Genomic DNA, 24,076 nt, shown 5'->3' with positions numbered 1-24,076 from the left:
AAAAATATTGTCTCAAAAAAAAAAAAAGAAAGAAAGAAAGAAAGAAAGAAAGAAAGAAAGAAAGAGGAGAACAAGAGGGAGGAGAAATTCTGCTTTATTCAGTCTTGTACACAAATATTTTGGAAACAAGTCTACAATAAGCCATCCTACTTCTTCCTTACATGTACAATGCCATCTTCAAATTTTAATTTAATTTATTAAGGATACTGAAATATCTTTTTAACAAAGATCGTCTAATTAAACTTAACTAGCAAATCTAACTAAATTAAATATTGAAATATTTTAAAAAGAAATCTAACAACTATGCACCCAAATGTGGAACCTCCTTAACTGTTGTCATGGCATCTAGTTTCCTGTCATTGTCTTAATTCCTGGGTTTGCTTTTGTTGTTGTTTGAAAGTACACCCACTATACAGTTACTGAGCATACACTTATAAGGGTAGTCCAAATCCATTTAAAAATTATTTCTTTAAAAATGATTTCTTATGTGTTTTTTTAAAAATATACTATAATTACATCATTTTCTTCTCCCTTTCCTCCCTCCAAGCTCTCCCATATTTCCCTCCTTGCTCTCTTTCTAATTTATGGTCTCTATTTTCAATAATTGTTTTACACACACAGACACCATACATATATGCATATACAATTGATTCAGAAATTACACTCGACATATATGTATGTGATGTACACATATGATGTATATGTACATGTATGGTGTGTGTATGTGTATATGTACATATATGGATGTAGTTATTCCTAAATTACACATTCCTAAATATATAAATATAAGCTGCTCAGTTTGCATAGTGTCACCTGTAAGTACGTTTTCAGTGCTGACCATTGGTTTTGGAGAACTGATTGGTGTGCTCTTCCTAGGGAACCCTGTCTCCCACTCTCAGCATTCCTTAGTTGCCCATGGTTCTTTGCTTAGGGTCATCTCAACTCTGCCCTGTCCACAGAAGCCTGCCTATTGGTGTCACCCTGTGTTAAACACTGTGCACTCACATACTAACTTCTACCTATACCAAACTTAAGAGTTTTTACCTATTCATGCTTTTAATTAGTGATATTAAATGCCAAGTATTAAAAAAGACAAAACTAAACTAAAATCATCTCTCCTTTTAAGAACTGACATCTTTGAGATCTGTTTGGGATCAACTTCTTACTGACACTTGGGATAAATTTTACAACTGCATAAGTTCACTTATAAAACATTCTCATATACGCCAGCCCAGAGTCCTCAGAGGTCAACGGTAACCTCTGCACTGCCATCCCCCACATCATAAACCTTCTTTGAGACTTTTTGAGAGCAAATGTGGATGTCAAGACTCAGCATCTGAATATTCAAGTCAGGAAATCATCCAGATGCAGCAGTACCTCCATCCAGGCCACAAAGCTAGCCTAAGTTTTAACATTTCTTTCATTTCTTTCCAATACAAGGACAGCATGAAAAATGTGCTACCTTTAGCTGCCATGACTCTGCTTTTCTAAGCAGGAACAACTGGCATTTTTCCTATCCATGCCACCCCATCCATCATTCCCTCAATGTGTAAGGAGAATAAGCCTTGTGTTTTGTGGATGACTCTAATACCAGCATTATATGTCACCCATCAATGGTTGTAAGGAGAATAAGCCTTGCATTTTACATGGCAACTCTGATGTTCTGGACTCAGATCCTAATTTCTCAGTAGGAGAGAGTATCGCAAGGAGACTATGATGCTTTGAGTACCATGTCTGAGGGTACAAAATGCCAACTCACCCTTAACCTTTGATCCTAGCCTATCTCATATGAATGCTCATTACCTGCCAAATCCCTATATCATAAGATCTTCATCCCCAGCCCTTGCAACTGATAGTTTTATTATCAGAACTAATAGAATCTTGCCAGCATCTCATTCCTTATCCCTCACTCCTTTGTTAGCTTCACTACTAATGCCTAAGCACCAAGATAATTCTACAACGAACCCCCTACCCACCGCTGCCTTTCTGTTTAGTAGCTGGCACTTGGTGGAAGGGAGCTGTGCACATTCATCTACTTATTTACTACTTAGAATCCCAATCTTATTCAACGGGTTATATATAGTCCGTCAATCGTCTATTCCTTTTGTGTGTTTGGTATATGTGTGTATGTGTTCATGTGTGCATGTGTATTTGTGTGAGTGGTTGTATGGTGGATGTGTGTTCCTGTGTGTATGGAGTTAGAGGTTGATATCAGGTGTCTTCTTCAATTGCTCTCCACCTTATATTTTGAGACAAAGTCTCTTGTTAAAACTAAAGCTCTGCCTGCTTTCTGTGGGCACTGTGGATCTGAGTTCATGTATTGGGTACTTTTTACTTGCTGGTGTAAGATGCTCTGTATTTTGGCCTATTTCTTGGAGCAGCCCCTTCTCTAAGGGATCTTGATTCTTTTGATAAGCACAGCATTTAAGCATCATGATCTGACCAATGTCTTGGGGAGCGGAGGAGTTATGCTGTCTTTAGACACACCAAAGAGCTTTAAAACAATCTATGTATGTGCACAATAAATTCATACTCTGGACATACGTATGCAGCAAATTCACTGTATACTATACATGCAACAGTCAAACTCAAAGCTGAGACCTTGGATTATTTTTTTGCCTCTTGTCTAGGATTGTCAGTATCTCATCCAACAGTAAGAAGTGTGGTCTTGTTTGGTGTGGATGTCAGGAAGTGCATGCTGACAGGAGCCTGATATAGCTGTCTCCTTAGAGGTCTGCCAGAGCTTGACATATACAGAGGCAGATGCTCACAGCTAATAACCATTGATCTGATCAAGGGTTCCCAATGGAGGAGTTAGAGAGAAGACTGAAGGAGCTGAAAGGGTTTGAGGGCCCATGAGGAGAGCAACAATACCAACCAACCAGAGCTCCCAGGGTCTAAACCACCAGCCTGGGAGCACTTAGGGAGGGACCCATGGCTCCAGCTGTATATGTAGGCGAGGATGGCCTTGTCGGGCATAGGTGGGAGAGGAGATCCTTGGTCCTATGAAGGCTGAACGCCGTGTGTGGGGGAATTCGAGGGTGGGGAGGTGGGAGTGAGGGGTAGGTGGGGGCACATTCTCATAAAAGCAGGAGGAGGGGGGATGGCATAGGGGGTTCCTGGGCATCGGGGAGGGGGGAATGGAGTAAGGGGATAACACCTGAATTGTAAATAAAATATCCAATAAAAAAAAGGAAAAAAAAAACAGAAAAGGAAATGTGGCCTTTAATATTATTGACAAAGATTTTCTTACGCAACAAATTAGTATATTTATTTGCCCAATATAATTCATCTTCTAAGTACACTTCCCGCTATCTCAGTGTGGCTCTGGTGTTGCCTGAGGACACCCTTGTGTAGTGGAAGATACTGACAGCAACAGCAAGAAACACGACACATAATACAGACATACTTAAGAGACTGAACAATGGACTTCAGAATTATCTACTTATTGATACTGATACAATGAATAACTGATCACTGAAGAAATCTGAGAGGAAATAAAAATTCTTACAGTATATTATCTCTTGGTATACAGCCAAGGCAGTCCTAAAGGGAAGTTTTAGATATAGGGGCTTATATTTAAAAAAAAAATGAGACATCTCAAATATCCTAATGATGTACTCAAAATTCTAGAAGAATAAGAAGCCAATCCCAAACCCAGTAGATGGCAAGAAATAGTAAAGATTCAAAGAAATGGATTGGAGATTAAAAGAACAGGCAAAATCAAAGATGGCAGTCCTTGGAAAAAGTCAGTAACACTGAAAAGCCTTAGCTAAACTGACAAAAAGATGCAAGAGACCTACATTAAGGCTACTTATAATGAACTTCTAACCAATATTATACGAAAGGGAAAATCACTGATATTATTTCCCCTGAAAACAGGAAGGGACACTTTCACTCTCATATTCTATGTAGTGCTCTATGTCTTAGCTATAAGATTAGATAAGAAGGAGATACACAAGGAACAAAAATAAGAAAGTGATACGTTAAACTAGTCCTATCCATACTTAAAATAGCCTACAGACTCAATTAGGAAACTCTCAGATCTAAGAAACATTTTAAGTAAAGTGTTAGGACACAAAATCAATAATCACCAGCCTGCGTATGTATGACCATGAATGCCCAAATATAGAAATTAGAAATATCTTATTCATGATAGCTCCAAATAGGAGCTAAAATAAACCTATGAAAGAAAATAAAAGACCTTCACACTGAAAAGTTCAAAATGCTGGAAAAAATGAAAGAAAAAATATACTAGATGTGGTAGTTTGAACAGGAATGGCCTCCACAGACTCATGTGTTTGAGTGCTTGGCCCATGGGTTTGGCACTAGTAGGAGGTGTAGCCTTGTTGGACGAAGTATGTCACTAAAGGGGCATGCTTTGAGGCCTCCTTGCTCAAGCTATACCCAGAGCGGCTCACAGTCCGCTTCTGCTGCCTTCAGATCAGGATGTATAACTCTTAGCTCCTTCTCCCGTACCATGTCTGTCTGGACACTGCCATGCCTAATATCATGATGATAATGGATTAAACCTCTGAAACTGTAAGCCAGCTCCAATTAAATGTTTTCCTTTATAAGAACTGCCTTGGTCATAATGCCTCTACATAGCAATAGAAACCCTAACTAAGACAGTAGATAAATACAAATAATTTCTATGGTCCTGATTGGCAAATGCCATGAATTAATATCATGAAAATAACTTCACTACCAGTAGTCGCCTACAGATTGAATGCAATTCCCACTAGGATTCTGATGTCATTCTTCACAGAACTGTAACAAATCATTTAGGAAGAGGTAACATCAACTGAGAAAATATTCCCACTTCACTGGCCCATAGACAAGCCCGAGGGGTATCTTTTGACAATTGCTATGTGCTCAGCTCACTTAGAACAGTTAAACACCTGGGCTAGTGGTCCAAGATGCTGTATAAAGAGCAGACTGAACAATCTGTGAGGAGAGCAAGCCAGTCAGCTTCTAGGTTTGAGTTCATGCCCTTACTCCTCTAGAAGATGGACTGTAAGCAGTAAAGTTCATTAAACTGTTTCCTCCCACAGTTTTCGGTCACAGGGTTTTATCTCAACAGGAACCCTAAGTAAAATCACACTGGCGCTAGGTTTATGACAGGCCTGACTACATGTTTTGGGACGGGCTATGCTGGAATCCTATTACTTTATGCTGGGAAAGCTACTGAGTGCTCAGAGCTCCGTAGGCTGTTTTGCAGAAACTTGGTTGATCCAGATCCCAAAAGCAGTGCAGCTGATGTAGAGACCTGGCTTGTGATCTTTCCAAGGAAATCACCTGGCCATTTGAGTGACATTTTAAATGAAGAATATGTGGTTCTGCTCAGCCATGAATAAAGAATTTGCTGTGATTTCCAAGTCAATATTGGTTAGCTGGAACTGATAAATTAGCAATTAATAAGGGGAGACCAGCATCACTGAGGCAAAATATTACGGGAAGTGTTTCTTCAGGATCAGCACACAAAAGCTATGGACCAGAGCTGGCCAAGATTGTACCCTGTGCTGGCAAGGGAACTTAGAGTTTGTAAGAGCTTGCTAGATGGCACTGGCTTGAAAGTAATGAAGATGTTATGAAACTTGGCACTGACTGTGGCAGGGCTAGAGCCATTAGGAGCGGCCACTGGTGAAAGTGCAACCTCAGTTTCAGTAGAAGCCACATGCTTAAAGGGCTCGGATAGAGAAGTGGAGGCCTGGAATCACGTGTTCGGTCAGAGTTCCTGAGGAGAGGCCATCAGAGGTCCCCGATAGACTGGCAGCCCTACTGCACTGGAGACCCCAACATTTTGGAGATGTGAGTGCCATAGGACAGCTGCCAAGGAGAGCAGTCACTGCAGAATGGAGCCGGCCTGAAGCTGGAGGACAAGCTGTGTGAGCGAGCTCACAGTGGCAGAGCTCTGGACATGGATGAAGCTCTTCAGAGGAGCCCAGAGGATTGGGACAGGAGTCCTGCACGTTCTTACAGTTACACTTTGGTGGGTTTTTTTGGTCTGACTGTGACTGGGTCCTGGTTCTTCCCTTTTTGATTAAAAAAGCACATAACTTATTTTTTTATTTTATAGGAGTCTACAATTGGAAGACCTTAGAATTTTAAAGAGAATTAGAATATTGTATACTTGGATATTTTAGAGAAAGTTTGGGTATTTTATACGAATTTTGAACATTGAAAAAGACTTTGGATATTTTAAAGAGACTGAATTTTTAAAGTGTTTGAATTTTGAAAGGCTGTGGAACTTTTGAAAAGTTGTAATGTTTTATATTATATACTAATATTATACCATTTTGAAAACAAATGAAAGTAAAAGGATCTAGTTAAATGTCTTGTATTAGTATGATACCCTCACAAAAGGTCAACTGTACTGGCTGTACATCAACTTGTACTGTACATCAACTTGACCCACACTACACTCATTTTGGAAAGTAGAGCCTGAACTGAGAGAATACCTCCATCAGACTGGCCTGGTGGCATGTGTCTGTGCATTATCTTGGTGATTGATGTGGGTGGGCCCAGCTTACTACGTGGTTGTGCCTCTGGACAGGTTGGTGGTCCTAGGGGCTATGAGAAAGCAAGCTGAGCAAGCCATGAGGAGCAACCTGTCACTTAGCACTCTTTGGGGGCTTCTGCTTCAGTTTCTGCCTTAAGTTCCTTCTCTGACTTCCTCAGTGATGGGCAATGACTTGACCATATAATAGGAAATAAGCCCTTGTCAGGCTGCTTTAGGTCATGTTTTTATACCACAGGAAAAGAGAACCTAACTAAGACAACCATAAGTAGCCAAAGTAATCCTCAATAGAAACAGCATAACTGGCTGCAGTTTGAAACAGGCAGCCTTACACAGGCATATGGAAAGGCAAACAAATGGAACAGGATGGAGGGCTGGAAATAAAACAGCAATGCTATGGACACCTCTTGGTTTGACAAAGGGGCCTAATATTCAGAATGTATAAAGAACTACAAAATTTAAACCATGATGTCCCTCAGGAAAAAAAAAAAAAAAAAGACAAACAAACAAACCCCAAACTCCTGTCTATCAACAAATGGGCTAGTGAATTCAACATTTCTCAAAAGAAGGAAAACAAATGGCCAATAAATATTTTTTAAATGTTCAAAGTCCCTAGTCATCAGGGGAAGCAATTTAAACTGCTCTGGGAGACCATCTCCCTCTGGTCAGAATGGCTATCATCAAGAGATCTGACACACCATGGCGAGGCTCTAATGAAAGAGCAACCTTGGCTCATTCTGATGGAGTGCAACCCAACACAGACACTATAGACTCCAGCGTGGAGGTTCCCTCCACAATTACTCAAATTAAACATAATTACTGTATGGCTCAGCTATACTACTCATAGGCATATCCTAGCACAAAATTTTTATGTATCTATATTTATTATTATTCTGTTCATAATCGCAAGGAGACAGAACCATCCTAGAAGTCGACTGACAGGTAAATGAATAAAGAAAAAACAGTACATATACACAATGGAGGATTACTTAGCTGTAAAGAAAAGTGAAATCATGGAGTTTGAAGGAAACTGGATAGACTTAAAAGTATAATATTAACTGAGGTGACTCAAATTCAGAAAGAAAAAAAATCATATTCTGTCTCATATGTGAATCCTGGACTGTAATGTATGTGTATATAAACATGTGATGTGATGTGTGTGTGTGTGTGAGTGAATACGGGTCAGGCTCAAAAAACATAAAGGAGACTAAAAGAGGGTAAACATCAGTACTAAGGATCTGAGGGCGGCTGCAGGGCACACAGGACATGAAAGGGGCAACGTGACTGGGTGGGAGCTGTAAGGGAGGGTCAGCGTGGCAGAAGAAGGGAGATGAGAGGGATAGTTCACTAGACACTCCTTGTTAACAATGACTTAAGATATCTAATACTTTGTATGCTGATTTAAATACAAAGTCTCAAAGGATAACATAGGTTACCAATAGTTTAGTCGCTGATCTATGACCTCATTGAGAATAGTGCTCATATCTATAAACCTCAACAAGTATGTGTTCAAGTGGTTTTTCCTGTCAGATTTTATATATACTATTAAATTTTAACTAAATATGTCACAATTCATTCTTAAAAATATATCTAAGAAAACAAAAGATAGTTTACTTCTATGTTAATGGTAACATTTTATTGTACCAGAAATGTTAATATGATCATGACTTGATCTGGGTAACCTACGCTGTATCCACAGTGTAAGCTTTTCTTGAGAAGAGAATGTAATTTGTCCCCCTCAAACATACTGAACTTTGCCATCTGACTTACAAGGTGAGAAATGGTTGGAATAAACATGTGTTCCAATATAAATTAAAATTAAAAATCATAAAGAAATAATATTTTAATGTGATCTTGTTGAGCTTCAAATAATCATTAAAATATGAATACTGTAATTCTCATTAAGGGGGTTTTGTAATAAAAAAAATGGCCAAAGAAGCCACTTCCTGCTACTAAGCAGGAGCCCATGAGCTCTCCTCAGTAAGAGGGCATGCTATGAAGGGTGTGCAGTCTGAGATGGAAGCATCTCCATTCATGGCAAAATTTCAATTTGCAAGTAAATGTCTACATTTTTCCTTTGCACATCCAGATCTCACTCTGCAGCCCTGGCTGACCGTGAACTCATGGTCACAACTGTCTGAACAGCTCTCTCTCTCTCTCTGCTTCAAATGTCAGCTCATTTTTACTTATCTGAAAACATTAATCTTTTTAGGATTAACATACTTGGTGTCCATTTTATCTGTCTTCTCATTACAGGAATTATACATTAAATATCTAAAAGGGTTAGTCTTATTCAAAGTGTAACATTTTATGTTTCTCTATGTATATAGTTAGTGTCTTCTCTAATCACGAGTAGAATTAAAACCTGCTTAACTAAAACTGCAGAAACACTGAAATTTCCAATAGCAAAGTCATTCCTAACCCTACCTCTCAGAAATGAGTCTGTGGTCCATAATCTCTTTCTCACAAGATGAGGGCATGTAACAGGAGAGGCAGCTCACACTGACGGCTACCATGCTGCATGTACATGTTTCTGTGCCTTCTCCCTTAGATTTCTTAATATATCCGCAGTAGCACTCCAACAGATTTTATTCTACACCATCTTTTCAAATATGTACATGATTTCACTGTTTGGATAATACTTTCTTCAAGTGCTCATCTGATATTTGACAGGTACTTATGAATGAAGATTTAGGTATTATATTCTGATACAGTATGTTTTGGAGTATCAAAGTTAACCTTAGCATATACAATAAACAACAGGGTCTGATACATGTAACCTCAACTCACCTATGTATTTTAAAAATGGTGAGAATTAAGGAGTTTAAGAAAAACCCACAGACAGTAGCTTAGTCTTGGTGTTACTGCTCATCCATGTTTCCAGACTATTCTGATTTCCTCACGGTTTTGGATAAATACTACAGGCTTTTCTGTTCAGCCAGGTTTCCCGTGAGAAATAAAGAGTTGCTGCTTCTCTTCAGGTTACGGATGCCTCAGTGACTGATGGCGCACCTTTTGAGAGCGGCTTCCATTCCAGTGTACAGCTGCGAGCATGCATATTCTGAGGATGTAATTTTCGTTTCCTGAACCTTTCACACATATTTATCCTCCTCACTTTTGCTAACTGAGTTTTGTCATTTGAGACACAGTTGCCTATTTCTGTATTTTCAACACAACAGTATCATAGCATAATCCAAATATGCAGTCCTATTAATAAACAAATAGTATAAGACATTTTAGATTTAATCCAGAACCATAACTATGTCAGGAAAACTAAAATATATAATCTTATGATTAGTATACATAAATGCAGAGGCCCTGTTCATTAAAGAGCACTTTTTACATATTCCAAATGACTAGCCAAAAGCACCCAAAGGGAATGCTTCACTTTTTGTTTCTACTTTGTATAATCTACTAAGAAGAAACATTTTTATTATACTGCAATCAAATGAAGCATAAATATAAGATGTTAATATTGTTGCTCAATGGATCAGTTAATCAACAAAAATTTATATCAATTCTGCTTTAATTAACAAATAGCTAAATTGAAATTTTTGCTTGCATAGGCCATGCTCCTAAATATATATAAGGACACCCTAAAACGGTATTATTTGAACTATTAATGTGATTATTTAAAAATAGTGTAAATGAAAATTATTCTGTTTGTGTAACAGACATTTGAATTAATTAATATAATTGAGTCAAAGTGTGTGGGGCAGAAGGGCCACTTGTTAAAGAGTGTGATGTTCAGAATACATCCGCAGGAATGCTGTCACGTTCTAGAGGGAACACACTCACAGTAAGGCCTGCTGTATTCAATTTCTGATTACTTCTTTTAAAATCCAGTCATTACATAAACCTTCAAACACCACACTCTATCTTAACTGAGCCTCAGGAGGCTGCTGAGGCAGGAGGATCAAGATTTTGAAGTCAACCTGGGCTATTTGGTAAAATTTGGTTGAAAACAAAAATTTAAACAATTGATAAAAATATAGGTTGTCTCAATTTGTATTGTATTTTGTTAATTTTTATACATTGAGACTTAACTCAGTATCTTGTGTGTGTGTGTGTGTGCATGTGCGTGCATTCATAGTGTCCTTCCTCCTTTTCCTCCTCCTCCTTCCTCTTCCTCATTCCCCTTTGGTTATTTCAGACAAGGTTTCTCTACATAGCTCTGGTTGCCATGGAACTCCCTATGTAGACCAGGCTGGCCTCATACCTCCCTCCAGAGATCTACCTGCCTCTACCTCCCAAGCGTTGGCATTAAAGACATGTGGCAACATGCCTGGCTCATCATGATTTCCTAAGACTGTGGATAGGAGAACCAAATTCTCTTGGTACATATGCCTGAATAACTTGCAACTTTCTTTTTCCATTTTTGATAGTGAAAAATGTATGAATCAAAAGAAAAGAATAAAAAAGCGAATTTAAAATGATTTTATGATGAAACTGAACTATGGTGGAGCAATGACACAGTGTTAGTCATTTCTTTTGGTACTACTGCATGCATCCCACCCACATCCCAAAACTAAACTATGACAGTGTGCTTTATTCTTTTTAGTAGATAAGAACTTATGATGTCGATTAAAAATTAAATGAGAATAAACATTTAGAAACTTAAAACTCTTGAAATTAAAAATTGTAAGATTTACTATTAAATATTTAGACTAGCTCTTCAAGAAGCATCTAATTGCATATCTGACATGCTATCATAACAAGACACAATATATATGAATTTTATACCACGGAAAAATAAACCAAAGCATGCTATTGAAAATTTCAGTGAGAGGATGTTCAGCACTTACTGAAATTAGCCCTACAAATCAGCCAATCATTTTCTGTGCATATATAGTAAATATTGCAAGGTTGCAAGCCACATACAATATGACTCCTCAAATACATAAGGGTGTGTAAATAGTCACAGGTAAAGCACAAGGATGTGTGCTTCTGTGTTCCAACAAAACTTAGCAAAAAAGTCAGTCATCACAAAGTCTGGCTAAGCAGCAAACTTCAAGGAGATTATACATCACCAGAAGTAGCAATTAGTGGGGATAACAGATGAAGGTAGATTTCATGCAAAAGGAAACACTTCTGATATTTGCAAGATCTTTTAAAAATTTTAAGTAGCATATAAGTCTTACCTGATTAGGTATCCTCAATGGGGGCCTTGGGCCTCCAGGGTACCGAGGTGACATAAAAGGCTATTAAAGACAAACAAACCAAATATCAGAACAATGCAAACACAAATCTAAAAACAAACTACTTGAAAAAATGTAGAATTAATATATTCAATTTCCTATGTTTCCAACAGAACAAAGCTTCTAAGAAAACTGTCATCCTGCTTTTTATTTTCGAGAATATCTGGAGATTTTCCACAGGAGATGTGAAAACATCGAAGGTGATTAACCACAGTCATTAAAAATGTGAATTTCTAAAATGATGAGATCTAATTGGCAACAACAGGATAAGGAAATGGGAAAGTTAGTCCCTGTAGCTATCAGGTTTGGTGGTTATTGCATTATACACAATAGAGTCTGAGTGTGTACTTTTTAATAAACTGTAAATATTATCAGTTTTCAATAAAAATTAAAATTATCAAACTCACCCCTCTACTGCTATTCTATACAAGATTGCAAAGAGCTTTGTTGTCTATGGGCCATCAGTAGTCCAAAGCACTTTGCTGGCCTTTTCCCAGTATGAGTGTGTTATATGATTAACTATGAACTTTAAAGGTGAAACTTCTTTTCCTATTTTGATTGTAGTATATTCTGAAGTATATATACATTTAAACAAAAGGAAAATGGTCTTCTTTTAAAATTCAGGTTAATTTATGTTGTTGGATGAATCACAGGCTCTTTTAAGTTTGGTTAAATCTTCAGCAGGAACCGAGCATGTAGGAGCGTCTTTGCAGCCGGTGCCTACGGAAGTAAGTGGCCAAAACTTGAGCACGTAGACTCGGGTTGTTTATTTCTAAAGTGCTACGAAATTATTCAAAACTTCAATTTTATTACTATTATTATCTATTAATAACTAGCAGAATAATTTTGCCTATTTATATATTAATACTTGAATAAATTTCACATATAAAATAAGCAAGTACTTATTTCTAATGGGCTGTATATTAATTAAAATATTGAGAATATTTAATATATACTGAGAATCAGTTTAATAAATGGTAAGTAGATTAAAAGGTTTGCATACCCAGCTTATAATATTTTATATAAGTGAACCCTGCATTTATGTTTTTTATAAATAAGAAATTTGGTTTGCAACAATAAAATCTCAAGAAATTCCTGCCACGCAGATTTATTTCTATAGTACCTGCCGCAGTCTAAGGAGCTAACAAAACGAGCTACATTGAACGGGCAGCTTGCTCCGCTCTGCGTCACTGGGCTCCCAGGGGACCATTTTATTGGGCAGACATGGCAGACTGTTGAAGTAATAAGAGTTACCTCCAGCTGCTAAAACTTTCCTACTTTAACCAAGTTGATTACAAAGCACTTAGCTTTCATAGACGCGAGCAGAGCTAGCTCTCCTCTGCAGCGGAGAAGCTGTTCTAAAGCGAGTTGGTAGGTAAAGAATGTCTGACTGGCGTAGTATTCCAACACTCACGCTATACTCTTCTTTATTTTCTAAATCATCCAATTGTACTTACATAATTACAATTTTAAATTCTGGAATCAGTTTAATTACATTATCTAAATTTGATAATTAGATGCTGTATTAGTTTTATAATAGTTGTCTTTCTTTACAGAGATGTTTCATGATATATGTACAAATTCAACGTGTAATATCAACTTACTGAAATGTGAAGAAATAAAAGTAGCTTATTAGTAATTCCTACCTACAAAAAAAATCACTTGAAAATGGAGTACAGGCCCAAAGTGTGAAAAGTCTCACTAAACACCAAAGGCTGGCTGGCACAAATAACTATTAAATGCCTTTGGAAACAGAGTACTTAAGACTGGTATGTTCACCTGATGTGAAAGGAGCTACGCTGCTGACCTCATACTTTATCTGATCTCTGACAGACTGAATGTGAAGCCCTGGATTTCGACGAGATTGTATGTGCTTTTCTACCTGGCTTACAGAAGTCACCTGAGGGTGCTATGAGCGAGTGTCGCTGTAAGCGGTGGCTGGGGACAGGCGGGTCTCTGTAAGAGAATGCTGGGAGAAACAGATTCTGGCTCAGACAGTTTATTTCCTCATATGCCTTCCTCCAAAATAATACACTTTCTGTTTTGGTGAAGGAAGGATGGCTGAGAGAGAGGAAGGGGGAAAGGACAGGAGATGGATGGAAGAAGTCGCATAGCTAAGTATTTCCACAGAATATACATGACAGAAAAATCCAACTCATTTAGATTTTTAAAAATATTTCTATCTAAGTTATAAAGAATGTTTTAGTGAAAGTATCCTTTAAAATAATTAGTGCTGGCATTCTAAATATTTAGACAAAACCTAACTATAACATAGCTTTACAGCCATCTAAATCTTAATTGTCTAATGAGTTAACTTATGCAAACACAGCACTGCAGTATCAGACTGTTTGCACTGGATCAACTGTATTTCACTACTAGTAAGTCAATTTAAATTATGCTATGGTAAAATACTGATCTAGGCCAGAGATTATCTACGGATAATATTAGTTGCATGCATTAATAGATATGTTGGTACTCTCTGAATTTATAATTTAGGACAAACATGTTCTTCAAAGACTCCTTAGCTCTGAAAATAAGCTTATTCTTTATTTCAGAGGCAGTTTTTTTTTTAAATTTCATTTTGGTTTTTTGATTTAAGTAGGACATCAAATCCCTGGGAAAAGTTATTTATAATGTATACGGAAAAACTCTGTGTGTGAGTCAAGAGCTTGGCCGCCAGCTTTTGTAGCAGTGCTGATTAGCAGGATGGCCTTGAGCTGTAAGTTCTGGGGCTGAAGTTTTCTTAACCTTAAAATGAAGAAGTTGGATCAGATTATGCTTAAAATCCTTTACACAACAAGGGATTCACGATTCTGAAGTAAGTCCTTTCTACTTTGCCTTTAAATTCAGGGGTTAGTGTAGCGTACAGCTGCAGACATGGGAAGTGTGTGCGAGTGGGGAGGGGCTACAGGCAAAAGCATGTTCGAAGGCACAAGCCATCTTTATCAAGGAGCTGGAGAAGAGGAGTGAGGCCTTAAAGGTCAGCTGGGGACAGAGGAGCACTCCTAATCTAAGGGTATAGCAAATGGAATCCCTCATTTGACAAGTAATTTTCTGAGTATTCCCAAGGGCACAGGTTCTAGGTGGTCGGATCTGTCAGTGGACAAAGCAGATAAAGATCACTTCTCTCTCCTTGGTATCCATCAAAGCTCACAACCTTATAATTAAACTGAGAAATAATTTTCCAGAGAATGTTCTGTACATCAGTCCTCTAGTTTGGAACAAATAGAATGTTCTCTTCACCAAATGTCAAGTACCAACGAAAGCTCAAAAAAAAAAACAAAAAAAAAAAAAAAACAAAAAAAAAAAACCAACCCTTTAATCTGTACCTTTCCTACAAGCCATATTGTGTTATCCCCAGTGAATCAAATATAGAGTCCTCAATGACTGAAAATCTAGACCATAGTTTTTCAAGTTTCCAGACTGGGCCACACACATGGGATGAAGTCCTTTGTAGCACCTGATAGTTTGGCTTGCATTCTAACAGGGAAGCTACTCTCATACGCAAAATTCTCTTTGCCTGTTCCTACTATTAACATGTGCTTTGGATGTTTGTGTCTCCACAGAATTCCCACGATGAAACCCAATCCCCAGTATAAAGCTATTGAAGATGGGGCTGTGGGGAATCTTTCTGGAGGACGAGCTTTCCTGAGGAGTTTGCTGTCTTAAAAAGGCGGCACGGAGGGTTGACTGCTTTCCGTCCGTCTTGTGAAGGAACAGATGCCTGTCTGCTCACTGAGAAGGGAATTGGGCCCAAGGCTGCTTTGGTTGTTCTATTTTTGCAGATGGGGTCTCCCTAGCTCAGAGTAGCCTCAAGGTTGCTATGAAGCTGAAGATGACTTTGAATTTAGGATTCCCAGGCCTGGCCCTCCTGAGTGCTGGGGTTTGAGGTGTCTGCCACTGTGCTAGGCTAACTGTGTGCTGACAGATGGAACTCACTTCATGTATACCACAGAAACCCTCATTCCACTAAGTGAACTATCCTAAGCCCAACCCCTTGATTTTGACTATTGGCTTCAGGACTCTGAGGAGTAAGTCTGTTGCTTAAATCACCTAATCTACAGTGATTTCATTATAGCAGCCCAGACTGACTAAACCTGAAGGAAATCGGCTACTGGAAAGTAGAAAGAAAACAAATACAAACTATAAAAAGTCAGTAAGTGTGAAATGACAAAATAGCACGTGACAACACCTGGCAGGAGCATACGTATGCTCACTGCCCCAAAAGGTCTTCCAGAGAGTAGACTTACGTCACGCGGAACCTTAATTTATTTAGAAATAAATGTCATTAAGTTTAAATAGATCATTATTTCAGATTCCACCAAGAATTATTTAGAAATTTTAAACTGCTTTCTAAAAGGAAGACTATTATTCCTCATCCTTTCTGATACACTATAATAAAATATGACCTATAAAATCTTTTTAAGTATATTTTTTTGAGACATTTTAAAGCAGAAGGCTTCACTTTTTAAAATTCATTAAGTCAACCTCTTATTGTACAAGAAAACCAAAGATCAAACTTCTGAGCTGCCATTTTAGTCTTCCAGACTCTGGGTCTGCCCTGGACTAGGAGTGTAGATAGTGCATGCATCTATCATTCTTATAGCCAACCAGCCACAAACAAACTGTGTGACTTAGCATTTCCTCGAGGCCCCAGCAACCATGTGAGCATTTACTTAATGTGGCCTTCTTTCCCCCAGCCACCACTCAGAACAGAAAAGCTGAAAAGGCAGGGGCATCTCCCATAAGAAAGTTAATTTACATATAAAAAACTAATTAGCATATGGTCTTGATTCCTCAGACTAAAAGAGATGCACAATTGGAAAAAACAAAACAATGTAACAAGCTCTTCCTCTTTTCCCTTAGACAGTCTGAGTAGAGGTTTTATAATATATATAGCCTGGGCATGTTTAACTTTGCTTATAAGACAAACGCTGGCATGAATAGAACACAGGTGGGGGGTGTAGTAAATGGACATAGTATGATTAGAAGAGTGTTATCATCATAATAAAACTGGGCATTAAAACATGCTAACTTATGACATCCCCAGGAAAGAAAGCAGCAGGCAGTGCCCTCTAGGGAGGAGGTACAGAAGGAAACCAGCGAATGTTTGGTTGAGTCGGTAACTGAGTAACTGAGTTGTGACCAGCACTGATGGAAGGCTCACCATCAACTGGAGATGGAACAAAGCTTGCCGCTTTGTATAAAATTTCACTTCTCTTGTTAAAAATAAAGATACCTACTAATATTGTAAAGAATGAACCACTAAGACCCAACAGTTCAGTACTAATACTAAATATTCTGTCTTCTTAAAATATATTGTCTTTGCCATAAAAGATACATAAGAAAAAGGTTAATTTTTAAAATGTAGTTTATATACTACAACATTTAAATAAAAAATATGAGATACCAATGAAAAATGCTCTGGAAAAATATGAATTGTTTTCAATAGCTTTAAAATTATGATATGATTAAGTGTCTAACGTCTTGGTCCTGAGGAGCCAATGCTGTAATCTTTTTTCTAGTTTGGTCAATGTAATGCATTAAGCAGGTCCTGAGTCCAGCATAACTCTATGACATAGGACTATTCTAGAATCTATAAAACATAATTTTAGAAAAGAAAGAATATATCAGGATATAGTTATTTAAAGTTCTAGCAATGAATCCAAAGTATATTCACTATGAGGTTTAACCAAAGAACAATATCCCTTTAAAAACAATACTATTTTTATATCTATTTTACAAATTTAATTCTCTTTATATGATCCTTTCTTTCATTCTATATTTTACTTATAAGTAAGTTTTTAAAATTAAACTTAAATATATTAACTCTTTTAAAGTTATATGCTACCAATAATAAATATTACTAGGGAATATTTCTTTGAAAATCATCAGTGGAGTGTGACAGTTTATCTTAGTCATAATTTATGTACAAATATTTACATATTTTTATAATTCCATGTGATGCTTGAGTTTTCTATAGAAAAGTAGTGATGTATAAGTTATATATAAATAAACCTAAAGCTCGCTTCCAATTTCCTCATCTTATTTGTTTAGTTTCCTTTCTGTTTTCCATGAACATCTCTATCAGACAGTGAACTAGACACTCTTGATAACACATTTTAATTCCAACTAGTACTAACTAATTTAGCTCACAATGACATACTGTGCTGGCACATTCTGCTTAGCAGCGTGAGTACGTAGTTTATCTTCCATGCATCCTAGACATTCTATCCTCATCAACACTTAAATAAAATAACTGTAAAGTAATAACAAATCTAGTTTCTTTGATGTGTTTTTGACAAGCTACCCATACAGCAGTTATAAGCAGGATGACTATTTATGGATTTATTCTAAACGTCAAAATTGGTCAGTTACATTATGGGCCTTTTCAAGCAGATGAGAGTACTTCTGAAGCTTTTATTACCACACAATCATTGCATATAGGTGTGCCCCACAGACTTATGGATTGTGGATCAGGACTGTGCTGTTCTCATATGCATAACATATACATACATGATTGAACAACATTCATTAAAATTTAGTAATTCAATTAAGTTGATTTATATCCATGAGAAGACACACACACACATTTTCAGTGTGAGGTAGTAAGGTAACAGCAGACCAATTGCCTTTACTACATATCAGATTATGAAAATAATTGAAATTTATAGCATGGGATAGAGTGCAAGGGTATACATTTTCTCTTATGTGGATGTTAGCTTTTAAGCTTTAGATAGATGTTTCAATATGAACAACAACAGAGGGTAGATAGCTAGTGAGGGAGCATGGGAGAGGAGATCTTCCTAGAAAGAGGAAATAGTACAGTGTTATAAAGAGACAAAGGAGAAACTCAAATAGGAAGATTTGGTGGGGAGTAGAAGGCAGGGTAAAGGAAGAAGCATGGGGACAAGCAGAGCACTGAAAGCCTTCTGAAGAGCCATACGGAAACCTGCTACTACAGAAGCCTCCTAAAATACACATGCATATGAAAGGAAGTTAAATAGGGTCACCATATACTGTGGAGACAATGCCATATCTAGACATCTTATACCGTCAAATACAACCTCCAGTGTCAGGAATGGGCTGGATCTTGTTGAGCTGTTGGCCAAAGGGATCACTTTGACCCCTCCAAACATCACCGACTATTAGCAAGGCTTTTGATTACTCTCAATAAACTGGTGGTAAGGCCTATTGCTGAAGCCACACACTTACTTATGTCACCAAACATGAAAATATTGATCTGGTACCCAACTAGAAGTGTCAGGACTAGTAGTCATGGTGTGACAAGCTACTTTGTATGCTACTAGAGAAGAAAACTAATCACCAATTTCAACATCTGTTATGGTTTGTATATGCTCAGCTCAGGGAGTGGCACTATTAGAAGGTATGGCCCTGTTGGAGAAGGTGTGGCCTTGTTGGAGTAGTTGTGTTACTGTGAGTATTGGCTTTAAGTTCCTCATCCTGGCTGCCTGGAAGCCAGTATTCTGCTAGCAGCCTTCAGATGAAGTTGTAGAACTCTCAGCTCCTCCTGCACCATGCCTGCCTGGATGCTGCCATATTCCCACCTTAATAATAATGAACTGAAACTCTGAACCTGTAAGCCAGTTCCAACTAAATATTGTCCTTTTAAGAGTTGCCTTGGTCATAATAAAAAAAAAAAAAAAAAAAAAAAAAAAAAAAAAAAAAAAAAAAAAAAAAAAAAAGCCAGGATCAAAAGTAAGTGTTTTAGTTAGAAGAGATGACAGAGGTTCGGGTTAGTCAACAAAATGATGGACTGGGTATTAGGACTATCTTGTACCTCACTGGTACAATTAGGAATAAGTATGCTCTAACTGTATTTTGAGAGAAAAGTTTTACTTTAACAGGAAGAGTGATATGTAGGAGGAGCTAAGTGGGAAGGAGTACTGAGAGGAAGAGATGGAGTAAGGAGAGAAGAACAAGGAGAGGAGAAGCTAGGTGATGAGAGAGAGAAAGAGAGAGGGGGCATGGAGGCAGATGTTCACAGGTCTCCACCAGTCAAAGATAGTTTTTATATCTAGGTTGGATATTGGGTTACGCTTCTGATTGAGCATTACCAAACTTGTAAATCCTTTGATTAACATTTAAAAAAAATGTATAAAAGCAAAAAGGAAAGGGGGGGCATGGGACAGGGGTGTTCTAGGGAGGGGAAATAGGGAAAGTGGATGGCATCTTAAATGTAAATAAAATAAAATAAGAAAAAAAAAAGAATTGCCTTGGTCATGGTGTCTATTAACAGCAGCAAAACTCTAACATAACCACCTACAAACCTTGCAACTTACAACAGTGACTTCTCTGCCACAGTGCTGCAACTGTTATGGAAGTAACCACTTTTTGACTGGATTTGAGGCCCACTCAATGATGGAACTGTTACATGAACCTGAGACTAGATGGGTCATAGGCCTAGGAGAAAAACTGATGCTATTATTCTCCTAATGGAACACAGCACTGAAATGACTCCTAATGACATGTTACTAATCACATGGAACAAAACACTGCTTGAGCCTCATCAGAAAAACTTCTTGCAATAGATGAAAATTAACAAAGAGATCCACAACTGAAGAATTGCCCAGAAGGAAAGCCTGCGAAGCACAAAGTCCTAAATCACATGTCTTTATCAAACCCTCCTCTCAAGGCTCAGGGAACGAGGCAGACGAGGAGGCAGAAAGACTGTATGACCCAGAGGTGGTAGATGACTCCACAGAAATAGCATCTTTCAGATACAAGGGAACTAATGACCATATAACTGCAACAACACACACAACACTGCACACGTTCAAACCAGTCCAAAGTCCAGCACATTAGAGGAGGGGAAATGGACACAAAGCCCCAACCATAACCAAGAATCTATTTGCAATTTATACCTGCTAGAAAAGGGAAATCAGTTTCCACCAATGGAGTGACAGGGCATATAGCAACTACACCCTAGGGCAGGCCCCATGCCTGGGAGGACTTAGGCAACAAAACAGACTCCATATTTGTATGTATGCTTTTGTTTTGTTTTTGTTGATTTTCTTTCTCGCTCTTGTTTTTTTTATTGTGTGTGTGTGTCTTGAATTTTGTTCTGTGTTGATTTGTTGGTTTTGGTGGTATTTTTGGTTTGCTTTTGTTTTTAAAGACAAGGAATGGGGTAAGGGGATAAAATCTGAAATGTAAATATAATATCCAATAAAAAACAAAAAAAATTTAAAAAAGAATGGTTGCTAGATAATAAAGTATAGAATACATAAAACTATACACTAGTAAAACTAAGTTAAAACACTAGGACTCTTAGGAGAGTCATTTGCAATGTGCAGAAGCAGAAAGCTAGCAGAACTACTGAGTTAAGGGTTAACTTGATTCTTTCTACCACTGCCTGGGAGCTTTGCCCATGTCATTTATCATTAGAGCTTCACAAAATATGAAAGTAGCTGACCTCGGAGCTCTGAGCTCTGAAGTATAATAAGTCAAAAGTTAAAGTTTAAATAATGATAAGTTTGCAATTATTATTATTTTGGCCACAGGGCTGGGAATAGGGAAAGCTTAAAACTCTGGGAAACAATTGTAATTTTTTATTTTTGTGGGATGTTGTTATTCTTTTGAATTTGATTTGTCAATGATTATACAATGGTTTTTTTTTTCTACCTGCTTTTGGAGTACCAATAAAAGACTGGGACAAGAAAAAAAAAAATAAAGAAAGAGGAACACTCCTCCATTGCTCGTGGGATTGCAAACTGGTAAAATCACTCTATGAATCAATCTGGCAGTTCCTCAGAAAATTGGAAACAGTTCTACCTGAAGACCCAGCTATACCACTCTAGGGCATATACCCAAAGGATGCTCCAACATATAACAAGGACACATGCTCCACTATGTTTATAGCAGCCTTATTTATAATAGCCAGAAGCTGGAAACAGAATGTCCCTCAACAGAAAACGAATACACATAATGTGATTCATTTGCAGAATGGAGTACTATTCATCTATTAAAAACAAGTACATCATGAATTTTGTAGGCAAATGGATGAAACTTAAAAATATCATCCTGAGTGAAGTAACTCAGACCCAAAAGGACACACATAGTATGATATTAGCCAAAAAGTACAAGATATGTAGGATACAACCCAAGACTGTAAGAAGTGTAACAAGCAGACAGGCCCAAGTGAGGATGCATCAATTCCACTTAGAAGGGGGAAGGGAGGGAGGTACCTGAGTTGGAAAGGGGAGAGGAAAGGGAAAAGGGGAACAGGATCAGTATGGAGGGGGGCAGGAGAATGAATGGAAATAAACAGCCTCAGTGGCGTGGGAGATAGGGGGACCTTCTAGAAAGTACCAGAGACCTGGGAGGTGAGAGACTCTCAGGACTCAACCTTAGACAAAATGCCCAACATTGGGGAGAGGGTGCTCAAAGAGTCCACCTCCAGTCAAAAGTTCTGACCCAGAATTGTTCTTGTCAAAAAAAAAAAAAAAAAAAAAAGTGCAGGGACAAAAATAGAGAAGAGGCTGAAGGAAAGGCAGTTCAATGACTGGCCCAACTTGGCATCCATCTCATTGGGTCAGGGGCAGGGGAGAGAGCGTAAACCAAGGCCTGACACTATTTCTGATGCTATGATGTTCTTATAGATGGAGCCTGGCATGGCTGTCCACCGAGAGGCCCTACCAGCAGCTGACTGAGACAAATACAAACACTTACACCCAAGCACTGGATTGAAGTTGGGGACCCCTATGGTTGAATTAGGGGAAGAATGGAAGAAGCTGAAGGGGAGGGTGACCACATCAGAAGACCAGGAGTTTCAACTAATCCAGACCCCAGAGAACTCCCAGAGACTGAGCCACCAACCTGGCAGCATACATGAGCCAGTCCCAGGCCCCTGGCACATATATAGCAGAAATCAGCCTGGTCTGCCCTCAGTGGGAGGTGTGCTTAACCTCAAGAGACTTGAGGCCCCAGGGAAGAAGGAGGTCTGGTGGGGAGGTGCCCTCAGAGGCAAGGGGGAGGAGGAATGGCATGAGGAACTGTGGGAGGGGGAACCTTGGGAGGAGACAACAACTGGAATGTAAATAAATAAAATAATTAATAAAAAAATTTTTAAGTTTTTATCATTAAAAAAGCTAAGATTTAAGCAATACTTTTAACTTTTCCTTAAAGAACACAAATCCATTCCTCTTTTGCATTATATGATTTATATTTTTACGTAAAGTTGCTCTAGGTGAGGGTATAGGAGATATACCCTTTACCTTGTTTCGGCAATCATTGCAAAAAAATAACTTAAAATGCTGTATTTTGTTCTAATCTTTCTGGTATCTTGATATTCTTGTGATATTTCTATTGATTCAGCAATAGTCCTTTGAAATGTCCATGCAGAAAAATTAATATATTTGTTAAGAAATTGGCCATAATGATCTCAGCGGTAAAGTGCTTGCTTAGCATGCGGGGGCTGTGGGCTCCACTCCCAGTAGCCCACATGAAACAAAACTAAATTATACTAATATAAATATAAATTATATTATCTTATAAATATAACCCATATTTATGTGTCAAATTTTAAACATGTACATTAATGAACCAAACTAGTTTAACTTATTTATTAGATACTGGAAATTTGAAAAATGAAAGACAGACAGGTTGAACTTGACTAAGGATTTCTATGGTGGCTGAGGCAAGAGGCCTGGAGCAAGGACAAGCACGAGCAACCGTCTGAGCCCGCCTTGAAAAAGAAAAGGAGACCATGGGCAACAACACTTCAGCCATCAGCCCTCTCGACCAGTATTTTTCTAATTACAGTACAAGATTCAGCATTAAAAACAACCAAACAACACTCACCATAAAACTAAGAATTCCACCCCATTTATGTTGATCCTTTAACTTTCGGGAGTAACAAGAAGAGGCAAGACAAGTGCCCTGGCCTCAGATGGCCAGTCTAACTGCTAAGTGCTCACTGGCAAACAGTTGGATTTCCAACAGACATTCTCCTTCTATACCAAATGCAAGGCAGAAGTAGAGACCCAACAGTTCCTCTTTTGCTCCCTGTCCATCCAGAAAATGCTTCAGGGCTTTTAGTTTTCTGAATTGTAGGTTTTAAAGCCTCCTTAGTTATTCAAGCTGAGAAGTTTAAATTCATTCTGTGGCTGAGACCAGAAACTATGACCAGGACTGTAGGACAGCAGTCTTGCAAAGCTGGCGACCAGCTGTCTAGCACCTCTGCATTTTCAAGTGTTATACCTCTGCATTAGGGAAGAGCTTGCTCCATCTGCAATGCTCAGGCTCTTTGTTCTTTAACACTCAAAATTACATTTCTAGGAAACTTCTGTTTTATTTTTACTGTTTGTGCTTTGATAATTAAGCAGTATTCTCTGCC

At 38.1% G+C, this 24,076-nt stretch overlaps 1 protein-coding gene across 4 annotated transcripts in view; it reads right to left on the bottom strand.

Annotated features, from left to right (window-relative positions):
- The window catches only part of Ssbp2 (single stranded DNA binding protein 2), a 253,087-nt gene that overhangs the window by 38,397 nt on the left and 190,614 nt on the right, over positions 1 to 24,076 (bottom strand). For all 4 annotated transcript variants that reach the window (XM_076927127.1, XM_076927129.1, XM_076927128.1 and 1 more), the window contains one exon: positions 11,662 to 11,721. In XM_076927127.1, coding sequence (XP_076783242.1) covers positions 11,662 to 11,721 — 60 coding nt within the window. The remainder of the gene's footprint in view (positions 1 to 11,661; positions 11,722 to 24,076) is intronic.

This window comes from Arvicanthis niloticus, chromosome 29, assembly GCF_011762505.2.
Source record: "Arvicanthis niloticus isolate mArvNil1 chromosome 29, mArvNil1.pat.X, whole genome shotgun sequence".
NCBI lineage: Eukaryota > Metazoa > Chordata > Mammalia > Rodentia > Muridae > Arvicanthis > Arvicanthis niloticus.
Note: the sequence above shows the minus strand (reverse complement) of the source record. Positions and strands in the feature narration are given on the sequence as shown.